At 36.9% G+C, this 18,534-nt stretch overlaps 1 protein-coding gene across 3 annotated transcripts in view; it reads right to left on the reverse strand.

Moving 5' to 3' along the window:
* Window positions 1–16,963, reverse strand: part of BBS7 (Bardet-Biedl syndrome 7) — a 44,475-nt gene extending 27,512 nt beyond the window's left edge. For 2 of the 3 annotated variants that reach the window (XM_033419347.2, XM_004265097.3), the window contains exons 1-7: window positions 16,750–16,963; window positions 15,080–15,145; window positions 12,306–12,368; window positions 10,745–10,920; window positions 3,288–3,474; window positions 738–810; window positions 184–300 (exon numbers count right to left, since the gene is read on the reverse strand). In XM_033419347.2, the coding sequence (XP_033275238.2) occupies window positions 184–300; window positions 738–810; window positions 3,288–3,474; window positions 10,745–10,920; window positions 12,306–12,368; window positions 15,080–15,145; window positions 16,750–16,785 (718 nt within the window). In that variant the 5' untranslated portion in view covers window positions 16,786–16,963. The remainder of the gene's footprint in view (window positions 1–183; window positions 301–737; window positions 811–3,287; window positions 3,475–10,744; window positions 10,921–12,305; window positions 12,369–15,079; window positions 15,146–16,749) is intronic. The other variant, XM_033419348.2, reaches the window with a different exon arrangement.
* Window positions 16,964–18,534: the final 1,571 nt, after the last annotated feature.

Below are 18,534 nucleotides of genomic sequence, written 5' to 3' on the forward strand. Positions count from 1 at the left end.
CGTGCCACAACTACTGAAGCACGTGCACCTAGAGACCGTGCTCCGCAACAAGAGAAGCCACCACAATGAGAAGCCCGCACACCGCAACAAAGAATAGCCCCCGCTCGCCACGAGAGAAAGCCCACGCGCAGCAATGAAGACCCAACACAGCCATAAATAAATAAATAAATAAATAAAAAATACCTCCCCTCTTTTTCTCATTTCGAATTTCCCACTTGTGTATTGGTTTGGATGTAGTGATCTGAATAAGCCCAAGTTTTCCATCTGACGTTCCAAACAAAAGGTCTTCTCCAGAGTCACCTAGTTATATGTAAAGTCAACATATTATATTTACCCTACAACTCACACTATTTCTTTAAAATTGAAATATTTTCAAATGTATTGTCTTTCATGTAAAAATCTCATTTAAAATATTAAATGAGAAGACAGATTTTAATTAATTTACTTAATTTAGAAGGATGGTTATACATTCACAGAATGTATAACCATAAGAGATAAGACCTTTCCTCATCAACTAATTTTAAGATGAGGAAACTAAAAAATTAAAGTTCAATAACACATTACTGTTAACAACTGGCAAGTTAGAAGACAATTGTCTCTATTCCAGTTCATGTTCTTCCTACAATTTCCCATTTTCACTTAATATATAGTTAAATGATTAAAAACCCTGAAATATCTAAACTTAAATAACGTAACTCACTCCCTTATTTGATTGTCAAAAATAAAGCCCTGATTACCGCCATTTCCATTGTGTAGGGCTAAAACAGTAGGTGGGCCAGGAACTTCAATTTCATACATCACATCAGATCCCTGAAGGAGAACAAGTATTTTAAAACTAAAACAGAAGACAAATTTAAAATAATATAGGTATTCATAAATAATATCAATATTCATATAAAGAACCCTGGAATAAAACTACTGAAAAAAACTAGATTGTGAATATTAACTTCTATTTGTTAGCAATTCTGCACATGTCGACTCATTTTATAATAAAAATATACATATATAAAATATAAAGAGTGAGGAAATAAATATTTCAAATATTCTCCACTTTGTATACTTTTCACTTTAGGTACTTTGTTTGCCTGAAAACTTGACACTGGTAAATTTCCCTATCAAAACTTTCCATGAACAAGTTGTTTCTTCTGTCCTCTCTAACTCAAGGGCTTTAACTTAGAGCACATTCAAACAGACTCAGAAAACTCTGGCCTTGCCGTTGGGTATTTTGGAAACCCACTCTAGTAAGAGGCAGAATGACCTGCTTTTTAGATAAGAAAACAGTTAAATCCTTTTATTTGTCTTTTTTTCAATTTTGTCACTTATAATGCATAGTATTTGCATAGTATTTGTGAATAGTATTTGTGAAGCTGTTAAAGAATGAGGTAGAAGTATTAAATTCACATAGAAAAAATATGATAAATCACTCAATGAAAAAACATTGGCAAAATTACAGTAAATCTGGTATACCATTATTGTTTAAAATTTTTAAATATGTATAGAATATATAAGAGCCATATGCTTTATATTTTATTTAGAAAAACATTAAAAATTCACAGATATCTACATATAACTATATAAACACAAAAGAATACACACAAAACTGTTTTTTTTTAAAAGGCTACCTTTGGGGTAACAGATTGCCTACAAAGGCAGACAGAGAGTAGGGGAAAAGTGTGCAGGGCAGAGGAAAGACTTCAACTTTTTACTTTGCACAAATACTTAGTGATTTTTTTTTTTTACAATTAGCATATGGATCTCTTGTTAAACAAAGCAGAATCCTAGAATTCAGCCAGATCAATTTCTAAATGGGTGTGAGCCAACTCGTTAAAAGCCTTATTCAAACAACTCATATTTGAGCATAGGCTAGGGGAGAAATTAATCGTTCACCCCCCTAGAGTGAACCTTGAACATTACTTTAATTCCCCATAGAGAAAAAAAAAAAAAGAACTTCATAGAACCACTTGATTTCTTCTATAAAATGGATGGTGCCGAGACAAGCCATCTAACTATGAAATTCCAAAGAGTGAGATAGCCTTTGGTGGCACAGAATAAACAGCTAGACTTTTTGTTCAATTGCACTATCATCCTAAATTTTGATCCACTTAATCCACTTGTTATATGTTATTTACATCTAAACTTTGTTTTATGGGTGTATGTGTATGTGTGTGTGTATGTGTGTGTGTGTATGTGTGTGTGTGTGTGTGTGTGTGTGTGTGTGTGTGTGTGTGTGTGTGTGTGTGTGTTTGTGTGTGAGTGAGAGAGAGAGAGAGAGAGAGAAGGAGAGAGAGGGTATGTCTATTTTATTGAAAGTCACTTTCGGAAGTCCCTGCTGGTCCAGTGGTTAGGACTCAGTGCTTTCACTGCTAAGGGTCTGGGTTCAATCCCTGGTCTGGGAACTAAGATCCCACAAGCCGTGTGGTGCGGCCAAAAAAAAAAAAAAGTCACTTTCAAGAAGACAGTTGTAATTAGTACTACTAATAAGAATGGCCTTAAGTAGTTGTTTTAGCCAATCATGGTTTTTAATAGAAATATAAAGATAGTAGATGCTTTTTCAAATATTTATTGAGTGCTTATTCTGTTCAACATACTGTCATAAATGCTGGGTAAATTCAAATGATACAACCCTGATCTCAACTCTCTCCTGTTAAAGCCTAACACCCTCTCCCCAACCCAATTTCCTCCTTTAATTTGATTTTTTGGGAGAGGGGAGAGTGATAGAAGAAATAAAAAAAAAACGGGGGGGGGGGGCTTCCCTGGTGGTGCAGTGGTTGAGAGTCCGCCTGCCGATGCAGGGGACACGGGTTCATGCCCCGGTCTGGGAAGATCCCACATGCCACAGAGCGGCTAGGCCCGTGAGCCATGGCTGCTGAGCCTCTGTGTCCGGAGCCTGTGCTCCGCAACGGGAGAGGCCACAACAGTGAGAGGTGAGAGGCCCACGTACAGCGAAAAAAAAAAAAAAAAAAAAAAAAGGAAAAGCTAGGAAGGGTTCCCTATAGCAAAGGCATTAGATTCTTATTGTACTAACTCACATATTATGTGTGGGGGGAAAAGTGTCCTTTCTTCCATATATGCCTCTCTAAAAACTTGTCAAAGATTTCTACACATTCACCTCAAGGAAAAAAAATAAAAGTTTGTTAATTAAAATATTAAAAAAATTTTTCAAGATATAATTTTAAGATATTTAAAGTGGTAGTAGTCACTAAAGTAATTTATCTCAAGTATACACTGTTCAGCAATATTTTTTTACCTAAATTATGGAAAACTATAAAAATGCAAATAACAGCAACCTGTAAAACTCTGAGTACTCTGTCCTGGCAGGCCAACACCGGTACATCACGAAGTACTCTTTCCACTGGAAGGCAGATGACGTCATTGATTTTGTCTCCAGAAAGGTAATAATGTTGGTCTTTGCAGTCACAATAATGGTTATAGATATAACTTGCACTGAGAAAAAGGTCTGAGCCAGATATGTGCCTGAGAATATTAAAAGTAATTTAAGATATCAATTTAAGATTCAGAAAGCTCCTGAATAATTTTCAGAGATGAAAATAAAAGTTTATTTATATACAGTTTACTATCATTTTATCACAGACTCAGAGGACACTTTTGGTTTGTTTTCGTTCCCCCCACTTAATTTCTAGCCTTCTGGTAAAGCATTGATTTTGAAAGCTGAAAATGAGGTTCTACAGGCCTCAGGCGTCTCAAAAATTGAGCTCAGTAAAACTGAAAACAAAGACAAGATAATGGTAATATTCATTGTCTATATCTGAAAACAATTACTATATCAAAAAGTAACTTTTTTGAATGTGTAATATGTGCCAAGCACTGTCCTAAGTGACACATGTATTAGCTCAATCCTCATAACTTTATAAACTAGGGACCATTATTATCCCTTTTTAAGGAGAATAATAAAATGTTAAGTAACTTGCATAAAGGCACGGAACTAGTAGACAGTAGACTGGATTGCAACTCAGTTTTTAACTCTACAGTTAGCTTTCTTACTACCACATTGAATAGAATACGGCTATTTGAACTGAATCTACTTGAAACTAAATAACAAACAGTGGAAAAAATGACTTCACTAGAATTTTAACTTGAAAAAAGAAATAATAACTTCATTTCAAATTATATTTAACAAAATTTAGATAAATAATCTCAACTATGTTATAATTCTTATAATGAATCAAGTTTCCACTGGGGAGCTAAAATTTTTGACAAAAATTATATACTAGTATATTATCTTCACTTCTAGATAGCTATCACCATGTGATCATAAAGAGGGCATTTATTTGACGGTTTCACCTATTTTTCCACTTCTCCTCTAAGGTCTATTTAAAAAATTTTTGATACTAAAATTATTCCTTATCCTATAATGATCCTCATTGATTTTCTCTTCTTCAATTATTGTTCAAATGGCTTCACTTTGTGGCTCTGCATATGATTTCAGAAGTTCTCTTAATAGAGGGCAGACAGCAGAAGCAAGAAGAACTACAATTCCACACCCTGTGGAAGGAAAACCTCATACATAGAAAGATAGACAAAATGAAAAGGCAGAGGACTTTGTACCAGATGAAGGAACAAGAAAAACCCCAGAAAAACAACTAAATGGAGTGGAGATAGGCAACCTTCCAGAAAAAGAATTCAGAAAAATGATAGTGAAGATGATCCAGGACCTCGGAAAAAGAATGGAGGCAAAGATTGAGAAGATGTAAGAAATGTTGAACAAAAACCTAGAAGGATTAAAGAACAAACAAACAGAGATGAACAATAAAACAACTGAAATGAAAAATACACTAGAAGGAATCAATAGCAGAATAACTGAGGCAGAAGAACAGATAAGTAACCTGGAAGACAGAATGGTGGAATTCACTGCTGTAGAACAGAATAAAGAAAAAAGAATGAAAAGAAATGAAGAGAGCCTAAGAGACCTCTGGGACAACATTAGACATAACAACATTCACATTATAGGGGTTCCAGAGGAGAAGAGAGAGAGAAAGGACCAGAGAAAATATTTGAAAAGATTATAGTCGAAAACTTCCCTAACATGGGAAAGGAAATAGCCACCCAATTCCAGGAAGCACAGAGAATCCCAGGCAGGATAAACCCAAGGAGAAACATGCTGAGACACATAGTAATCAAATTGGCAAAAACTAAAGACAAAGAAAAATTATTGAAAGCCACAAGGGAAAAATGACAAATAACATACAAGGGAACTCCCATAAGGTTAACAGTTGATTTCTCAGCAGAAACTCTACAGGCCAGAATGGAGTGGCACAATATATTTAAAGTGATGAAAGGGAAGAACCTACAACCCAGATTACTCTACTCAGCAAGGATCTCATTCAGATTCGATGGAGAAATCAAAAGCTTTACAGACAAGCAAAAGCTAAGAGAATTCAGAACCACCAAACCAGCTCTACAACAAATGCTAAAAGAACTTCTCTAAGTGGGAAACACATGAGAAGAAAAGGACCTACAAAAACAAACCCAAGACAATTAAGAAAATGGTATTAGGAACATACATATCGATAATTACCTTAAACGTGAGTGGATTAAATGCTCCAACCAAAAGACACAGGCTTGCTGAATGGATACAAAAACAAGACCCATATATGCTGCCTACAAGAGACCCACTTCAGACCTAGGAACACATACAGACAATGTGAGTGGATGGAAAAAGATATTGCATGCAAATGGAAATCAAAAGAAAGCTGGAGTAGCAATTTTCATATCAGATAAAGTAGACTTTAAAATAAAGAATGTTACAAGAGAAAAGGAAGGACACTACATAATGATCAAGGGGTCAATCCAAGAAGATATAACAATTATAAATATATATGCACCCAACATAGGAGCATCTCAATAGATAAGGCAACTGCTAACATCTATAAGAGAGAAAATCGACAGTAACACAATTATAGTGGGGGACTTTAACACCTCACTTACACCAATGGACAGATCATCCAGACAGAAAATTAATAAGGAAATACAAGCTTTAACTGACACAATAGACTAGATACATTTAATTGATTTTTATAGGACATTCTATCCAAAAACAGCAGATTACACGTTCTTCTCAAGTGCACACAGAACATTCTCCAGGATAGATCACATCGTGGGTCACAAATCAAGCCTCGGTGAATTTAAGAAAATTGAAATCATAACAAGCATCTTTTCCAACCACAATGCTATGAGACTAGAAGTCAATTACAGGGAAAAAAAAATGTAAAAAACACAAACACATGGAGGCTAAACAATACACTATTTAATAACCAAGAGATCACTGAAGAAATCAAAGAAAAAATCAAAAAATACCTAGAGACAAATGACAATGAAACACGACAATTCAAAACCTATGGAATGCAGCAAAAGCATTTCTAAGAGGGAAGTTTATAGCTATACAAGCCTACCTCAAGAAACAAGAAAAATCTCAAATAAACAATCTAACCTTACACCTAAAGGAACTAGAGAAAGAAGAACAAATAAAACCCAAAGTTAGTGGAAGGAAAGAAATCATAAAGATCAGAGCAGAAATAAATGAAATAGAAACAAAAAAACAATAGCAAAGATCAATAAAACTAAAAGCTGGTTCTTTGAGAAGATAAACAAAACTGATAAACCTTTAGCCAGACTCATCAAGATAAAGAGGGAGAGGACTCAAATCAATAAAATTAAAAATGAAAAAGGAGAAGTTACAATGGACACCACAGAAATACAAAGCATCATAAGAGACTACTACAAGCAACTACATGCCAATAAAATGGAAAACCTGGAAGAAATGGACAAATCCTTAGAAAGGTATAACTTTCCAAGACTGAACCAGGAAGAAATAGAAAATATGAACAGACCAATCACAAGTAATGAAATTGAAACTGTGATTAAAAATATTCCAACAAACAAAAGTCCACGACCAGATGTCTTCAGAGGTGAATTCTATCAAACATTTAGAGAAGAGCTAACACCCATCCTTCTCAAACTCTTCCAAAAAATTGCAGAGGAAGGAACACTCTCAAATTCATTCTGTGAGGCCACCATCACCCTGATACCAAAACCAGACAAAGATACTAAAAAAAAGAAAATTACAGACCAATATCACTGATGAATACAGTGCAAAAATCGTCAACAAAATACTGTCAAACAGAATCCAACAACACATTAAAAGGATCATACACCATGATCAAGTGGAATTCATCCCAGGGATGCAAGGATTCTTCAAGATATGCAAATCAATCAATGTGATACACATTAACAAACTGAAGAAGAAAAACCATATGATCGTCTCAATAGATGCAGAAAAAGCTTTTGACAAAATTCAACACCCATTTATGATAAAAACTCTCCAGAAAGTGGACAAAGAAGGAACCTACTTCAACATAATAAAGGCCATATATAACAAACCCACAGCCAACATCATTCTCAATGGTGAAAAACTGAAAGCATTTCCTCTAAGATCAGGAACAAGACAAGGATGTCCACTCTTGCCACTATTATTCAACACAGTTTTGGCAGTCGTAGTCACGGCAATCAGAGAAGAAAAAGAAATAAAAGGAATATAAATAGGAAAAGAAGTAAAACTGTCACTGTTTGCAGATGACATGATACTATACATAGAGAATCCTAAAGATGCCACCAGAAAACTACTAGAGCTAATCAATGAATTTGGTAAAGTTGCAGGATACAAAATTGATGCACACAAATCTCTTGCATTCCTATACACTAACAATGAAAGATCAGAAAGGGAAATTAAGGAAACAATCCCATTCACCACTGCAACAAAAAGAATAAAATACCTAGGAATAAACCTACCTAAGGAGACAAAAGACCTATATGCAGAAAAGTATAAGACACTGATGAAAGAAATTAAAGATGCTACAAACAAATGGAGAGATATACCATGCTCATGGATTGGAAGAATCAATATTGTGAAAATGACTATACTAACCAAAGCAATCTACACATTCAATGCAATCACTATCAAATTACCAATGGCATTTTTTACAGAAATAGAACAAAAAATCTTAAAATTTGTATGGAGACACAAAAGACCCCGAATAGCCAAAGCAGTTCTGAGAGAAAAAAATGGAGCTAGAGGAACCAGACTCCCTGACTTCGGACTATACTACAAAGCTACAGTAATCAAGACAATGTGGTACTGGCACAGAAACAGAAATATAGATCAACGGAACAGGATAGAAAGCCCAGAGATAAACCCACACACCTATGGTCAACTAATCTATGACAAAGGAGGCAAGGATATACAATGGAGAAAAGACAGTCTCTTCAATAAGTGGTGCTGGGAAAAGTGGACAGCTACATGTAAAAGAATGAAATTAGAACACTCCCTAACACCATACACAAAAATAAACTCAAAATGGATTAGAGACCTAAATGTAAGACCAGACACTATGAAACTCTTAGAGGAAAACATAAGAAGAACACTCTTTCACATAAATCCCAGCAAGATCTTTTTTGATCCACCTCCTAGAGTAATGGAAATAAAAATGAAAACAAACAAATGGGATCTAATGAAACTTAAAAGCTTTTGCAAAGCAAAGGAAACTACAAACAAGACAAAAAGACAACCCTCAGAATGGGATAAAATATTTGCAAACGAATCAACAGACAAAGGATTAATCTCTAAAATATATAAACAGCTCATGCAGCTCAATATTAAAAGAACAAACAACCCAATCCAAAAATGGGCAGAAGACCTAAATAGACATTTCTCCAAAGAAGACATACAGATTGCCAAAAAACACATGAAACGATGCTCAACATCACTAATTATGAGAGAAATGCAAATCAAAACTACAATGAGGTATCACCTCACACCAGTTAGAATGGGCATCATCAGAAAATCTACAAACAACAAATGCTGGAGAGGGTGTGGAGAAAAGGGAACCCTCTTGCACTGTTGGTGGGAATGTAAATTGATATAGCCACTACGAAGCACAGTATGAAGGTTCCTTAAAAAACTAAAAATAGAATTACCATATGACCCAGCAATTGCACTACTGGGCATATACCCAGAGAAAACCATAATTCAAAGAGACGCATGCACCCCAATGTTCATTGTAGCACTATTTACAATAGCCAGGTCATGGAAGCAACCTAAATGCCATCAGCAGATGAATGGATAAAGAAGATGTGGTACATATATACAATGGAATATTACTCAGCCATAAAAAGGAACGAAATTGGGTCATTTGTAGAGACGTGGATGAATCTGGAGACTGTCATACAGAGTGTAGTAAGTCAGAAAGAGAAAAACAAATATCGTATATTAACGCATATATGTGGAACCTAAAAAAATGGTACAGATGAACAGGTTTTCAGGGCAGAAATAGAGACACAGATGTAGAGAACAAACGTTATGGACACCAAGGGGGAAAAGTGGCGGGGGGGCTGGTGGTGCTGGGATGAATTGGGAGATTGGGATTGACATATATACACTAATATGTATAAAATCGATAAATAAGAACCTGCTGTTTAAAATAAATAAATAAAAGGTTCTCTTAATATAATTTTTATCAACTTAATGAAATTCTAAATCTCTTACAAGATTTGAAATTAATGAGTGGTAATTAATTTTATAAGTGGTCAGTTTTCTTACTGAATATTGTCAAGTTATAATCTTGTTTTCCCATGCAACCTTATCAATGTGGTGATTCAGATAATAAATTTTCAAAAACTGAGTAAAGAACTTTTCCATCCTACCTCTGCCACTCCAGTAAAAACATTTAAGAAACTAGCTAAAGAGACTATTGGCTGGGAAACTCCTTTCTGAATGTGGAGGTATGCTAATAATTAGCTACTTTGGTTTTAGTATTTCACAGTTATCACTGGCCATGTCTATCTAGAAAAGCATTTCTAGAAATGAATGATATTCTTATTAAGCCACTGAAATTACTTCTACTTGTCACTGTTTAATTCTTATCTAATCTCATCAAACCTAAGTTTTACAGCCCAGACATCAGGACACATGCTGTGCATTATACAGAATTACACAGGACAGCTATACATTAACAGAACTCTGGATAAGTAGTTTCCAAACCAAGGTCTGACTGCTTATATAACATGGCTGCATAGGATTCAAATGAAAAACTGTTCTTTTCACCCACTCCTAATAATTCTGATTCTGCAGGTATGAGGTAGGACAAGGAATCTATTGTTTAAATCTTCCAAGGGATTCTCCTCAGTAGCAGGTTTGAAGGACAGTGGATAGATAAACTTTAAAGCCTCTTCCAGTTCTCCACGATTCAAAAGCTAAAATTTTAATTGCAAAATTTCACATAGCAGGAAGCCATTAAGGAAGCTATTTTTCACTTAGAGTCTTACCTGACTCACCTCAAATTATACCTTTTTGGTAGTCATTAACTTTGATGGCCAGGCTTTTAACAAAATGATGCTACCTCAAAATCAGAACTACCAGAGACAGCAAAGCAACAGGAACCTAAATATCTGGAGATTTCCTTTCACTTCTTTTATACTTTGATCATGAATCATAACAGAACTAACTAGTCAAACATGAAGCTATAAATACTATAAATGTCTTAAAAAGATAAGATTTCAACACCCAATTGATTTTGTACTGACTCCAGGTCAAATTTAATTTCCAACTAATAAAGTATCTTTAATTATTTCCCAGATAACCTACTAAGATGTGATACTTAATCTGATGTTTGTCACCTATCCAAAATATTGTAAATGGATATGTAAAAAAAAAAAAAGAGAATAAACATACATAGCTTTAATGCTTTCAGTGAGGTTTGTTTCAAAAGAGAGAAACTGTTTTCCTCTCTTTGTGAAGCCTCTAATTTCAGATCCTGCAGCAATAAAAATTTTCTCCTGGGGCGTGTTAAGAACCCCTCCTAGTTCCAATCTGGCAATCTTCTGCCCAGGTAAAGTCTTGAAGACTGTCTGCAAAAATCATTGAGGAAAAAATTAAGTACACAAATTCATTTCAAGTATTTTCTTTTACCATAAAAAATGCTGTGATTTTAAACTTACAATATATTATAGTTCTAAATAGGAACACCTTTAGATGCAAATGTATCTAGTGGCCTTCTGGGTTTTTTGCTAAATATCTTCAAACTTTGCAACGTTTATTCCCACACACATTGCATTTCAATGACATTATTAAAATCTAAACTCTTGCAACTCAAAGTAGGGTTCGCTAAGCAGCAGCACTAGCATCACTTACCTTATTAGAAATGCAGACTCTCAGGCTCAACCCGAGATCTACTGAATGAGAATCTGCATTTTACCAAGATTCCTCAGCTGGTTCCAGTGCACATGTTTCTATACCTTAATCATCTTTTTAAAACTAATCTCTCCTGGTTCCCTTACAATTTTATAAATTTTAGTAGTATAAATTAAGGACTGTAGAATTTACTGAAAACCTGAGCATATAACTTCATATCTCTCTATTTAATTGGAAACATTTGCATCCTTAGTTTATTCCTCATTATTTTCTATATTATTATTGGCATCAGTTTCTTCCCTTCACCGCCAATGACTTATACACAGAGAATAAAATATCTGGAAGGATATATGAACAATGGAAACACTGAGTTTCTGATAGTTTTTACCCTCTTCATCTTTTTGCAAATTTCATATAATGTAGAATGAATATAAGAGTTCACATCTCAGACCCATCACTTGTAAACTATGATCTGGGAATAGGATGACATAAAACTCCCTTCCTTGGTTAGGCTATATTAAGTGGCAAAGGTGATGTGACGGTCACGTCCATGTTACCCTGTTATATAAGACTCCATCTTAGCAGACTGGACAGATTTCCCTGTTGGCCTGAAGAAGCAGTTCACCATGTTGTGCGAGGGCCTGGGAGAAGAGCGCATGGCAAGGAATTGTGGCGGGCCTCAGGACGCTGAAAGCAGGCCCTGGCTTACGGACAGCAATAAAGTGGGGACCTCAGTCCAACAACAGTAAAGAACTGAATTCTTCCAACAACTACCTGGGCTTGGAATAGGACCCTGAGCTCCAGAAAGAAATAGAGCCTGGCTGTACATGTGTTGCAGCCACGTGAGGTCTCAAGCTTGGACTCCTGCCCCGTGAGATAATAAATGTGTTTTGTTTTAAGCCCCTAAATTTGAGGTAACTTATTACACAGCATAAAAAACTAATATATCACCCTAGGCTGTCAAAGATGTTTTACAAATGGCTAGCAAATGACTCTCATGCTGCCTGTAATCTCATACTTCATATGACTACTTCCCTTAACCTATTTTTCATTATGCTTTAGAAAAAATTTTAATGTAGGAGTATTCAAAAGGTACACATACCACTGTTTCTCCCTTCTTCATGCCAAAGCACATAACTACTCCATCATGATCTCCAACAACCACCTGTAACAGATTGAAGAGAATATAAAATTACTGTTATTATGCCCTACTAACTTATATGGGGAAAACAAGATTCTCAATATATAAATTATGATTTTAAAAGTAGAGACCAGAAAATCTAGTAAAGACATCCCCACAAAAAATATCCACCAAAGAATTGTAAGAAAGGGCCAAAGAGAAGGCTATGAAGAGTTGTTATGGAAGTAGCTGGCTTTCTGTTCTGTTCCTACAAGGTAAACAGAACAAGAAAATAGAGACAGAAATGACAAGGAGGCAATTTTCTTTCCTTTAACTGGAGCATAAGAACATTTTAAGATTAACTTTTAAAACATTACCAGGCACTTCCCTGGTGGCGCAGTGGTTAAGAGTCAGCCTGCGAATGCAGGGGACACGGGTTCGAGCCCTGGTCCGGGGAGATCCCACATGCCACGGAGCAGCTAAGCCCGTGCACCACAACTACTGAGCATGAGCTCTAGAGCCCGCAAGCCATAACTACTGAGCCCGAGTGCCACAACTACTGAAGCTTGCGCACCTAGAGCCCATGCTCCGCAACAAGAGAAGCCACCGCAATGAGAAGCCCACACACCGCTGCGAAGAGTATCCTCTGCTCACTGCAACTAGAGAAAGCCCACACGCAGCAACAAAGACCCAATGTAGCCAAAAATAAATAAATAAATTCATATATTTAAAAAAATTTATCAAAATGAGGTTGTGACAGACCTATTTGATATTTTTAAAACTTTTTACTTTTTATTTTTATTGACGTATAGCTGATTTACCTAATTAAATTTAAAAGCTTTTAGGGCTTCCCTGGTGGCGCAGTGGTTGAGAGTCCGCCTGCTGATGCAGGGGACGCGGGTTCGTGCCCCGGTCCGAGAGAGTCCCACATGCCGCGGAGTGGCTGGGCCCGTGAGCCATGGACGCTGAGCCTGCGCGTCTGAAGCCTGTGCTCCGCAGCTGGAGAGGCCACAACAGTGAGAGGCCCACGTACCGCAAAAAAAAAAAAAAAATTCAAAAGCTTTTGCAAAGCAAAGGAAACCATCAAAAAAACAAAAAGACAACCTATCGAATGGGAGAAAATATTTGCAAATAATAAGACCAATAAGGGGTTAATATCCAAAATATGTAAGCAGCTCATACAACTTAACATAAAAAAAACAAACAACCTGATTAAAAAATGGGCAGAAGACCTGCACAGACATTTTTCCAAAGAGGAAATGCAGATGGCCAACAGGCACATGAAAAGATGCTCAACACCGCTAATCATCAGGGAAATGCAAATCAAAACCACAATGAGATATCACCTCACACCAGTCAGAATGGCTATCATCAAAAAGAACAGAAATAACAAATGTTGGCAAGGATGTGCAGAAAAGGGAAACCCTCGTACACTGTTGGTGGGAATGAAAATTGGTGTAGCCACAGTGGAGAACAGTACAGAGGTTCCTCAAACAACTAAAAATAGAACTACCATATGACCCAGCAATGCCACTCCTGGGTATATATCCAAAAAATCCCAAAAACATGAATTCGAAAAGGTACATGCACCCTAATGTTCACAGCAGCATTATTTACAATTGCCAAGATATGGAAGGAACCTAAGTGTCCATCAACAGATGATGGATAAAGAATACTACTCAGCCATAAAAAAGAATGAAATTTTGCCTTTTGCAACAACATGGATGGACTTGGACGGCATTATGCTAAGTGAAATAAGTCAGACAGAGAATGACAAACTGTATGATAACATTTGTATGCAGAATCTAAAAAATACAACAAACTAGTGAATATTTTTAAAAAAGTAGCAGACTCACAGGTATAGAAAACAAACTACCAGTGGTTACCAGTGGGGAGAGGGAAGGAGGAGGGGCAACACAAGAGTAGGGGATTAAGAGATACAAACTACTATGTATAAAATAAGCTAAAAGGATATATAGTATAACACAGGGAATACAGCCAATATTTTATAATAACTAAATGGAATATAACCTTGAAAATTATGAATCACTATATTGTACACCTGTAACTTATATAATATTGTACATCAACTATATTTCAATAAAAAATAAATAAAATGATCTTTTTAAAAAGTGTAAAAGAGTCCTGAGACCAAAAAGTTTGAGAAGTGTTGCTCTAGTTGAGTGAATACAATAAATGACAACCAAAAATCTGTTGATTTATCCTGATAAAATGTTAATATATAGGAATACTATATTTATTTTGCAGCTATTAAAATATCCTACTAGTCTACCAAGAAATTATAATTGTCTTATGGAAATCACAGGATTAATATTTCTATAAAAATAATCAATATTGTTAGTTAAATGTAAAGATTAACATCAATATATTTAATTACTCTTAAAAATATGATAAAGTTTTTAAAAAGCATTTTCTCTACAGTCTATTGTGTTTTTTATTTCTTTTTTCATATACACAATCTGGTACACACAGGGTAAATTATTACCAGAAAAATGGAATATGGTTTTCAACTAGTTTGCTTATACTATTTACTAATTGTACATAATAATTATAATGTCCAAGAAACTTACTGTCTATAAATGTCCCTTGGTATTCTAATCTCTGTTCAAATGAAAAGAAATTCATTTCCATTTTAGCCTTGGAATTAAAAAAAAACTTATCAATAATAAAGGAAATGTAAACCTCTCCTCTGTCAGAGCTGAAGAGATATGGAGAAATCAGTATCTCTACGTTACCTTTTGTGTGGCTCTATATCTTGAAGGAGGAAGTAGCTTCATAGTCTTCTGAGAGGTCACTCCCACCTAAGGAAACACATCAGCTGCCTGGTGAGTGATTTCTGATACACTAATTTGAAGTTATTAAATCAGAGATTAAAAGGACCAGCAGATTCTAATCATAGTAAGCCTCAGTTTTTTTATTGCAATTAATTAGTGATATGAAATAATTATTATCAGCAATGAACTTATTTTCTAATGAAATATACTACAAAAGTCAGAATACAGGAAACAATCAAAAATAGTAAAATTTATGCTATAAAGTCAAGTCAAAAATAATAACGTGGCATTACTGGCAAGATACTTCACACCAAAAAAATATTTCTATAAGCCTTCTTTTACAACTTCATACAGTTGTTAAAGTGTGTTTGTAATTTAAAATCTTTGGTAATAGATTATTATTGAAAATGCAACATAAAAGATTTTAGCTAAAATACCACCATGCTGATGAAGATTATTTTACAAAAGTTACAGAAGATGGAAACAGCATGGTTTGCTCAGCAGGGCACTGTCACTAGTGGTGCATGGTTAGGGGAGGAGAATGGGACCAAAGAGAGAGAAACTGGTGGAAACAACAGACAATGCAAGAATTTACATATACTATAGGTCTATCCTTTAATTCTGTATTCTAGGGGGTAGTATTAAAGTTTAATCTGTTTAGCTTCGTATTTTTGAAACATCAATCTAGCAATGATATGAAGGATGTCTTGGAGGGAGGTAAGCTGGAGGCTAGGAGCTATTTCAATTATCCAAGCAAGAGAAGATGAGGACTGAACTAGGGGTAACAGAGATGGAGGGAGCAAATGGGACAGATTCGTGAGATATTTAGGAGATAAAAGCAGCAAAATGTGGTGACCAGATGGATAGGGAAGATATTAAGGTGGGAAGTACCTAGCATGACTCTCAAGGAAAGTGACAGGACAAACATTTGTACCATTAACCAAAATAGGATTACTGAAAAAGGAGATGGAGAAGGAGAGAAAGTCTAGGGCTGAAATATTGAGAGGCAGGGTGGTGTACCAGAAAGAACACCAGCTCTGGAGTCAGAGGCTTTGTTTCAAATAGGAACTCCATCCTTTCCGCTATCGTGTAAATCACCTTCTCTGAGCCCCTTGATCCTCATGTACCTACTTTAGGAATTTTTATGAGGATTAAATATATGTACGTGTGTTAATATCTGAGAATAAACTAGACGGTCGAAAACGGCTGTCATTGCTTTTATTATGATCTGGCTCGTGGGGTCCGGCTCACAGTAAGAAACAAGTGTCTGGCGCTCGGCAAAAGGGACTGGGTACAGATGGAGATCAGGGAGTTAGAAGCTGCAGCCGGGGAGGAGGAGAAGGGCCCCGGGGAGGAATCCGGGAGCGCATCAGGACATTCGGAGCATCTTCAGGACCTGGCAGACGCCAGCACCGCGGAGGCGCGTGCTCCCTCTTTCCAAGTCCCCGTGGACCGTCACCAACAAGCCGGAGTTGCCCGTGAGCAAGGTGTCTGGCGGGTGGCACCCAGATCCGCTCCTGTGCCGCCGCGTCGCCGCCGAGACACCCCAACAGACGCCAGTGGAAGGATCGAATCCTCTCAGGGAGCGCAGCTCACCCCGCGCAGCGACCGCCCCAACCCCTCAGGTTTACCTGTAAATAATCCGCTCGGTTTAAATTCAGATCCATGACGGAGGCACGGACGCGCTGGGCAGCGCCAGGCCAGGCCAGGTAGGATAGAGGCTGCGGGACCCCTGGCCTCCGAAGGGAAAAAGCCTGCTTCCCCACTGAGGGCCAACGCCAGCTACTAAGGGCTCAGTGGGGGATGCAAAGGCGGAGCGTCAGGGCAGCGGCGTCCTGCGTGACGTCCGTACGTTCCTGCGAGAGGGCCCCGGAAGGAAACGAAGCCCCACCCCCCCTCCCGACAGACCGCCCACTGACTTAACCCGCTCCAATGAGAGGCGGAGAGGAACGGAGGGCGAGCTCCAGGAGACCTGGGAAGGGTGGTTTCCAGGGAGACCGGAGACGCAGTCTTGGCTATGCCTCCGCCACCGCCCTGAGCCCCAAGTCTTAAGTCTTTTCTCTGTAGGGCCTTGACTTGAAGCCCTGGTAGATTCTGACCTGTTTCACCGCCACTAGAAAGGATCCCTGAAAGAATTAGGTTTCACCGCCATAAGAGTTAGCTTACAGCAGCATAGGAGTTCTCAAACTTTTGGCCCTAGGACCCCTTTACAAAACTCTAATAACAATTGAGGACCCCAAAGACCTTTTGGTTATATGAATTATCTATTGATATTTACCATATTAGAAATTAGAACTAAGTTTCTAAAAAATATATTGAAAAAAATGAACTCATTATATAAATATTTTAATGAAAAATAACTATTTCCAAAATAAAGAAAAGTAAAAAGACTGGCTTTGTTTGCAAATCTATTCACTGTCCACCTGAACAGTGAACAGGGGAGTCCCAGATCTACTTCTGCATACAATCTATTGGTATATGTTGTTTTTTGTTTCTTTGTTAAGTATATGAAGAAAATGTGGTCCAAACTCAACAAGTGGTAGTTTTTGAAAAGTTAGTTGCAATGTGGCTTCATTATACAACATCTCCAAAAGTCCATTTGTTAATATCATCACAGATTCCATCAGAAAAGTTTTGAAGTGTTGGAAAGTTGTCAACCTCAGATGGCGGATAAAAATTTTTGAAAAATTCTAATTTGTGCTTAAAAGCTTGAATTTGAAGCATTGGCAACAAATGTCAATTATTTTCCTTGAAATGATAGTTTTCCTTCTTGAATTCACAAGAAAGTGTATGCCAGGTATCCAAGTCTAAATAATCATAATTTGTCAGTCGTGCTTTCAAAAAAAGTTCCATGAAAAAAACAGTGAGTTCAGCTAGCAATTCAAATAATCATACAAGTGCTTTTCCTTGAAACAACTAATGTACTTCCGTATTCAGTAGAAATGCTTCATGCATACTTCCCATGTCACCCCACAGAGTATTAAAAAGGATATGTACTCGGACTTCCTTGGTGGTCCAGTGGTTAAGACTCCACCCTTCCACTGCAGGGAGCCCAGGTTCGATCCCTGGTGGAGGAACTAGGATCCCACATGACACATGGCATGGCCGAATTAAAAAAAAAATGATATGTACTACGAGTAGAGGCTTAAAATTAACAATTTTCACTGCTTCATAAAGAACATTTTTACATGAAACTTTGTTTCCTGTCAATGTGTGGCCTTGATCCACGCTTAAGTACCAGCAGTATTAACTAACCTTGCTTTTGTACCATTAGTACAAATGTCCACACAGTGAAAAAGGCAAGTAGCATCTTATTGTTATGAAAATACCTTCAAAATCACAGACCCCCCGAAATGGCCTCAGGGACCCTCTGACTATTGCTGGCCTATAGTGACCCATGATCTGATTGAGAGCTG

Source organism: Orcinus orca, chromosome 4, assembly GCF_937001465.1.
Source record: "Orcinus orca chromosome 4, mOrcOrc1.1, whole genome shotgun sequence".
Classification (NCBI taxonomy): Eukaryota; Metazoa; Chordata; class Mammalia; order Artiodactyla; family Delphinidae; genus Orcinus; species Orcinus orca.